The 8,254-nt window shown below is 32.3% G+C and overlaps 1 protein-coding gene across 1 annotated transcript; it reads left to right on the top strand.

The window, feature by feature from the left end:
• Positions 1 to 498: 498 nt before the first annotated feature.
• Positions 499 to 7,345, top strand: LOC115996446 (probable ADP-ribosylation factor GTPase-activating protein AGD15). Its single transcript, XM_031235667.1, has 9 exons — positions 499 to 781; positions 2,482 to 2,540; positions 2,631 to 2,721; positions 3,220 to 3,274; positions 4,925 to 5,015; positions 5,154 to 5,343; positions 5,554 to 5,740; positions 6,097 to 6,210; positions 7,092 to 7,345. Coding segments are annotated over exons 1-8 (726 nt in total). The 5' UTR covers positions 499 to 730; the 3' UTR covers positions 6,099 to 6,210; positions 7,092 to 7,345.
• The last annotated feature ends 909 nt before the right edge of the window (positions 7,346 to 8,254 follow it).

The raw sequence follows: 8,254 nt of genomic DNA, 5'->3' as shown, positions 1-8,254 counted from the left end.
ATTTGATGTTATAATTTCTATAATTATATACCGATCTAAATATTCTTAAAATATTATAACAAATCCATTCCGTGCATCTGTACGGATGCGAACACTAGTTATTATAAAAAAATCCAAACAACCCATTTGTAATTGTAATCTAAAAACATAATAAGTGTGAATGAAGGTTATACTCTTCATTTATGTCCGTTTTTTCAGTTAAGTTTTTTTATACGTTATGCTATAAAAGTTGTACTTTACAATATTTTAGACAAAAATACCTCAATCGTTATAACTTCCGTTAACTTTCCACTATTATTACCACGGACATGCATCCACCATATATTTTCTTATCTTTTTCAATAATAATAATAGTGGAAAGTTAACTAGTTATACTAATATATGTGTAATATACAGAGTACAACATTTAATGCGTAAAGTATTATCAACAAAATCAATAAATTTGAAAGCCCGCGCAATACTCATTCAGTCGTTCGGGCATTATAAGTTACGCCCGCCATTTTAGGACATCTTCCATCTCTTCAGCCATTGAATCGGTCATTGGTTCTTAGAGCCACCCAGTATTCTTCGATTTACCGCATAGAGTTTTTCGATCCAGGAAGAGAGAGAAAGAGAGAGGGGGAGAGAGTGGGCGAAGAGAAAAAGAGATCAATCCCCAACTCTCTCGCTCTTTCTTTCCTTCTCAATTTTTTTTAATCGATTTTCTATTGTTTTCGAAGAAGCTCTAAACATGAACGAGAAGGCTACCGTTTCCATGGAACTAAATGTTAAACACACAAAGGTACGATGCCTTCTTGGTGTGGTTTTTTTTTTTTTTTTTTTTTTTTTTTTTTTTTTTTAAATATAAATTTTATTGCAATTCTTTATTCATTACCAGCGAAATCGAGCTAGAAAATTTGTTATTGTTGACGGAGATTATCAAAATTGTGATTATAGTGTGTAAGTTGGTAGGAGAAACTAGTAATATCTAATTGGGTCTAATTACCAAAGAAAATGATAGTTTAGTTTAGATGGGAATTTGTAGTTAGCTTGGAAAATTCTTATTATTGACGAAAATTATGAAAATTGTTATTCTCAAAGTAGATAGTTGATAATCAGGCCTAGTCACGGGAGAAAATAAATTTGTTGATATAAGAGTAATTTGAGATCCTTACTGGAAGAACACACGAGAAAAGGAAGGGATGGCATGCTAATGCCAATATTCATAAAGATTTTCCAAAGTTCTGTGGCATTGACTGTCATGAATCACTTTTTTGAGAAGAACAAAGAAGCATGGCTGTAGAACTCTTTGAGAGAAAATCAATTCAATCTGAATTCAGACCATTTAATTCATCAATTTTTAGTACTCAGGCTTGTCTAGATATCTTTGAATTTGAGATGACAAACTGGCCCGTCAAGCTTTCACCCTGGTTTTGTATAGAATTACTGTTTCTTACTGATAAACTTTAGCAAATGAGAGTGTAACTGCGTAAGACAGGCATGGGTCGGGTGGTGGTGTGGCTTGGAGATTTGGGCTAGTTGATAAAATTAACATGAGAAGCTGATCAAGTATCTATACTTATTTTAGGAGAAATTTTTTTGTGATCTCTACTGAAGTTTGCAGGCTTAGACAGCAAATCCCATTGCACCAATGAACTACAAGTTGTACTGTATACATTAATACATGCTTTTTGTTAGTCATGTTTTGCACCCAAAAGAGAAGAAGAAAATAGTCAACTGTCAAGCTTTTCATGATTTGTACTCTTGAAGAATTGAATGCCAAAGCTTACTATCACTTCAGAGTAAATTTAAGTGTCATGCTAGCTTCAGAATGAAATACAGAATACAGAATTATAGACTATGCAGCAACCTTGAGGTATCTCCACCAAGGACATTGACCTAGGCTTTGTCCACTAAGTTGCAGGAGATTACTAAATGCTTTAAGAAATCTACCCTTTCAAGTGAATCTCAAAATTATAAACTGAGATGTAAAATTTCCAATAAGAACTGTGAAGGTTATTTTTATATCAAAGATGGATAAGAATCAAATGGTGCAATACTTGTGGGGAAGATCTTGCCACTTTATTTTGTCAGATTGCTACAAAGTAACTACTTACTGGTTCCTCGCAGTTTCATTTCCCCTTTCTTTTCATCTCCTTTTGTCCCCTTAAAATCCAAATCAAATGAAGTAGAGCACTATCATAGAGTGACAGATACCAATGTATATGATCACTATCTTTATAAAATATTCCTGATTGTAAAAAAGGGTTCAGTTTCAGTGAATACCAGCATATAAAACTTAAGAAGATTGCTGAAGAAGAAATGGTCATTGCAGGAAATCTATGCATGTTTAATCTTTTCTGAAGAAGAATTGGCAACTGCAGGAAATATACACATGTTTAATCTCTCTGTTACAAATGAATACCTTTTATTACTTTTTCTTTGGACATTGTAAATGATGTTCAATCAGTCATTTCTAATGGTCCCAAAAACTGCTTGCAGATACTAGAGGGACTTCTCAGGCTTCCAGAAAATATGGAATGTGCTGATTGTCGGAACAGGTACAATTTCAAACAACACTTTCAACTGTAATGCATGATCTGTGATCACACAAGCATACGCTACAGTTTTTTTTTTTTTTTTTTTACCAGGGCCCCAAGTTGGGCAAGCGTCAACCTTGGAATATTCATATGCATGCAATGCTCGGGAATTCACCGTAATCTTGGAGTACATATTTCAGAGGTTACCTTCTTTCCCCTTTTTATTTCATTTTGTAATTTTCAAAGTGTAGGCAGATTCCTTTTAATATTTTTTAAATGGGTGTGTTGGTGGATTCCAATTTGTATTTGGAAGAACATGTTTACTAACTTTTTGAAGATTTTGCAGGTTGCTAAATCTGTACATATACTTTGGTTAGAATTTTGAAATAGAAATAATATTTTATTTATTTATTTATTTTAATTGAAGAACTATCAACTTTTGAAATATGAATTGGTTTGAAATTTACAAGTTCTTTTCAATTAAGTTGTAAGATCGATCCTTACTTTTAGTTGGTGATGTCTACTTACCTTTAATTTGTATGCTTCTTACATTCAACATGTTTAGTGGCTATAAACAATGTACTTATCACAAAATATAATAAAAAATAAGTAATCGGCAACGAAAAATGCTCATACTTTCTAATGTTTATTCTAGATGATTATGACTTGTTTATCAATTTTTGTCTTTTCCATGTAATAGGTGAGGTCTACAACTCTAGATACATGGCTGCCTGATCAGATTGCATTCATGCAATGTAATCTCTCAACTCTCTCTTTCTCTCTCTTTTCTCTTGTTGTGTGCTCTGTTTCCCACTTGCATGTGCTCTCAAATATCAGAAATATGGGTGTTAAAGTTGCTTACATTTCTCTTACAGAATAGGAAGCATTTTGTTGAGTGTGCTTGTGAATTCAGTTTGGTGAAATTGAGGTCAACTGACCTCACTGGAAATCTAACAAGCCTTTTTATGTCATATAATAAAATTACGCTGTATAAATTACTTGATAGAGTAAATTACTATTCAGACCCTCACAGTTGCCCTAATTTTTGGTTTAGTCCCTTATATGGAGATTCTTTATCAGTATCCTCTCTCATTGATCGCTCATCCTCAATTTAGTCCCTTAAGGAAGCAGTTTTAAAATTCATGCACCATATATTTACATTCTCAATTTTGGCCTCATAGGATAAATGCTGTCCCTCTATATAGAGTATATTTTTTCAACCCATAGTTTGTGTTCCCTTTCAACAATTAACTATGTAAACCTTGATGATTAATAAAGAGTAATCAATACCTTCATTAGATGTTAGTAGTAACAAAAATTCTGGTCAATTTTTGGGCCATTTAAATAGCATGTGTTTATAATATGATGTTTTTTGGGCAGTTAAGTGAAAACTATGCTTCCACTATGGAATCTGTATTTTCAAAAAATCAGTAACTAACAAATTCTGTTAGAAGGTGCACTCTTTCGTAAAATACTTGAGAGTAACTTCAGAGCACATTGGTTGCGAATGGAGAATTTGTTGAGTACATTGAGCAAATTAATTTTGACTTCAAAAAATTACTTTTCACTATTTTCATACCCTAAATTAATGCATCATCTGATTGTGAAAGTTTGGCTAAAGCAGTTGTAATTTTATACATCATACAATATGGTAATACATAAACCAAAAGCCAAGTAGCTCAAAACCTAAAAAGATATTAGTGTAAACTAAAAAAAATTCTTGCTGCTGGTCCTATCCAAAGTTGGAGCCTGCGGGGTGACTACTGCAGTCTTAGCTGGCAGGATGCGTGTTATTCTCAACATAGAGAGTTGAGATTACTCAAATATAATATTAGTTTGGCATACATTTCTATGAATTACTCAATTATAGGTTGTTTGGTGCTCTATTTTTACATAATTATCCTTAAAAAATCATGTGATCAGGACATGCCATTTCTTTAGCTGGAATTTGTTATGTGTTACTACTAATGAAAATGTAGGTTGCTCTTTGTTAACAATCAAAGTATAGGTTGTCAACTGTTAAAGAGTTGAGATATAGGTTGCTTTAAAAAAATTACTCATCTATCTATTTGGTGTTTAGCCAAATTAAGTTTGCTAATACTAAATAAACATAAGGATAGCTTTGATAAAATTTTACTAGTGAGGAGCATAATTCTTTTTTTTTTTAAACGACATTATTTAGAATCAGTTGAATTGTGAGGGACTATATTGGGAAAATATTTCTTTAAGGGATTAACTTGAGAATAAGTTACCCATGAGGGATTGGAACAAGTTCTTTGTTCCAGCAAGTGTAAAGGAGGAGGAACTAAGTGTTTAATTTACTGCCATTTTTTTACACATTATGCTTGTGTGTGTACATTGGCATTGATGAATTATTAACTTTTAGTTCATGCCTTATTGTCTAGCTATGGGGAATGAGAAGGCAAATAGTTATTGGGAAGCATTGTTACCACCAGACAGCGATAGAAGTGATATTGAAGAATTCATACAAGCCAAGTAATCTATGAGCCAAACTTAATGCCTTTGATATATAAGTGTTTTGGCAAATGAACATGCTTTTGTTTTTTGAAAATGCTTTTGTTTTGTTTTGTTTTCTTTTTTTCATGTTCATGATGAAACCTATTTTAATGCCAGGTACCAGGAAAAAAAATGGGTTTCTGAAGATGCTGAACTAATTAATATGATTAGTGAAAGGCATTCAAACTGTGACAAAGCAACAGAAGGTGGAGCTAGAATTCCAAGGAGAGCAAGAAAGTATTCTTTGGAGGAGGAAATTCTTGACGCAAACATGTCACAAATTGCTTCAACAACAAGACTTCGCTGGGTATTTTCCATATAAATTTTTAAAATTCACTAATTGTCCTAGGTAACTGTGGGCACTATAGGGAATGAAAATGTCTTTTAGATATTATGAATGTAAATATTCCTCCTGCCTAAATATTTGATAAATTTATTTTTAGATTCCTAGACTGGTCTTCTTTCAGTATAAATCATGATAACAAGCATAACATCACATATTATATACATTTGACAGGCTTCTGTAGACATGAGTCACATGACGGATAAATTAATTATTGAATCTCCTCCAAATGATAACAGTCTTGAAAAGCAACCATCAATAACGAGTGACACTGCAACAGATCTCTTCAGTTTGCTTTATGCCCCAGAGGTTAAGCAAGATCGCGTTGTAGTACCTGCATCCCGCTGGGCTACATTTGAGTGTAAGAACACTGTTTCTTTCAAAAATTAAATTCTTGAATTACTTATGTAGGATGAGCAAAGTTAAAACTTAAAATGCATGTGAAAAGAACTGTGACAAAATTTCTTTGAAGAGGTATTCGGAGATATTCAATTTATTTCATAGAAGCATATCTGCAAAATCATTTTGCACCATGAAGTGCAAATATATATATATATATATATATATTCTTGTGGTATATTTAATTAAATCGTTTAAAGTTCCAATATGCCAGCATGCTTGAAATGAATTCTGAATTCAGAACTAAGAACAATTCAAGAAATTTGCTTCTAGCAACATGATACACCAGATTAATAAATTGAAAGATTTTGGGTGCAGGAGATAATGCCTCAAAGGAGGAACTTATGGAGTTAAACTCCAAATGCTCTTGGATTAGAATAGAACTTATGATCAAAATAGTGAAAACTGGAAGAGCTTGCATCTTCTTAACAGGTTTGCTTATGATCTGTTTCTCATCCCAGGACTAATTAACAAAGCATTGCATGAAGCTTTTTTTGGACAAAAAATGTGTTAAACCTTCCATGATAAGGTTATGATGTTTCTTCCACAATTCACCATGCCTATGTTCCTTGCATTGAATTGAACAGTTAAAAAAATATTTTATATTCTCTAACAGATAAAACTTCTTTTGATATCAAGGATCAAAGTAATACATTCATTTATTATGTCTTTTGTGGGGGTGAATATGATTTTTATATTTCTATTCCCTGACCACTGATTTGTAGATAACATTTAGCCTATTTCTGCCACAACCAAATTCACAATTTTCTGGTTCTTCAACTTATAAAGCACACTCCATCTATATATATATCGTTAATAGGACCCAACTTTTTTGTCTTGAGTATACTATGGCCCTGTTTGGTAACATAGTTTATCAATCAATTTTAACTCATTTGACCACTATTAGCTGTTTGGCTTGGTTAAACAATCAATATGAGTGTTTGATTAATTAGCTTTTTCTAACAAGTTATTCCTCCAAAATGCTAAAATTCAAAAAGCTGCTCAAAGCAACTTTTTCTATCAGCTTTTTGAGAGAGTCATTTTACATGTAATCAACTACCAACTAACAGCTAATTTACCAAACACTTTTCTTCAATCAGCTAATGCTATCAACTAGTCAAACCAACTAACCCAATTAGCTAACAACTATTTACTAAACACCCCCTTTATTATTTTGGATAATGCATAATGGACACATACATTATGTTATTCAGTATGTTCCATGATAGTCCATGTGGCAACTGGCGTAGAATACCTACCTATGTGTAACTTATAATTTTGCCTCCTGATCTGATCTGATCTTGTTCTTCCAGGTACTAAATGCTCCACCATTGTTTCCACCTAGCTTCACTACTTATGATGAGATTGACATTTGTGAAGCAAATACAGATCAACATATCTATGACTCAGCTGTCCATAAAATAATTGTACATATGTACATTTCCCACCTTTTAGTCTCTGAAGATTAATTAGCTTGTGATACCAGAATTAACGCTCATAATACTTGCTATGTTCTTCATCAATTATTTTATTCTGTATAAAATGCATTTCTTTCTTTCCTAGCTCAGTCCTTTCTTGCTAAATCTTCTCTGAATACAATTATAATACAAAGGTGAAGGCTTTAAACTCTAACACTCAATTTCTTCCCCTTGCATTTCCTATCCTAAGTTGATAAGATCAGTTTCTGAGTCTGTACTTGAGTACTAGCCTGCTGAAACTTCGATGCTTTCTTTATTACCTTTAATTTGGTTTTCTTTTTATTAATTAATCATTATTTATTTATAGAGCTGGTTACGGACTTACGGTACAGTTCATAACTTACCAACTTAGAGGAAAAAAAAAGCATGACTTAGAAATTTGTTAGACTCAGTTATCAGCTTAGACTCGAATCGAGATCACCCTGTACAGGATTGATTCTGAATTTCTTATACTAGGGAATAGAAGCCCGGGCCTGAAATGCCATATGCACGGCAACTGCAAGCTACCGTGCATGCCATGATGAATTCAATATTGAATTCATGTTGTTGCACTAGGTAGTGCAACACTCCAAATAAAATTTGTGATAATTATGTGTTTATTGACTAATACAAACATTATGAGTTTATAAATAAATAAATATGAAAAAATTGGACAGATTATATCATATTAAAAAAAAAAAAAAAACTAGTGACATTTTCATAATTATGATTAACTTTACTATGCAAACTTGAATATTAAAATTTGTCATTTTTGGAATTTTGTAGGTTTACACATTTAGTATTAACATTTCACATACTTAGTATTAAAAGATTACACTTGCAAACATACGAAAGTACATTGTACTTAGGGTTTCGATTTTATAGTTTATGACTGAGCTTTTGGTTTTATTTGGTTTAGTGTTTCACTTTTTACGAGTCTAGCATTTATGGTTTAACTTTTTCATTGATTTTATAAAATTTATGAGGTTTGCATATTTAGTTGTTAAAGATTGCATATT

This window comes from Ipomoea triloba, chromosome 11, assembly GCF_003576645.1.
Source record: "Ipomoea triloba cultivar NCNSP0323 chromosome 11, ASM357664v1".
Lineage (NCBI taxonomy): Eukaryota > Viridiplantae > Streptophyta > Magnoliopsida > Solanales > Convolvulaceae > Ipomoea > Ipomoea triloba.
This window is presented reverse-complemented; position numbering and strand designations above follow the sequence as displayed.

What these genes read in the sequence shown, in the direction of transcription:
- LOC115996446 (XM_031235667.1), top strand. Translation starts at nt 731, where the DNA reads ATGAACGAGAAGGCTACCGTTTCCATGGAACTAAATGTTAAACACACA. An exon ending in TGTGCTGATTGTCGGAACAG is followed by an intron (nt 2,541 to 2,630) that starts GTACAATTTCAA and finishes TTTTTTTACCAG; the next exon opens with GGCCCCAAGTTGGGCAAGCG. An exon ending in TTGGAGTACATATTTCAGAG is followed by an intron (nt 2,722 to 3,219) that starts GTTACCTTCTTT and finishes TCCATGTAATAG; the next exon opens with GTGAGGTCTACAACTCTAGA.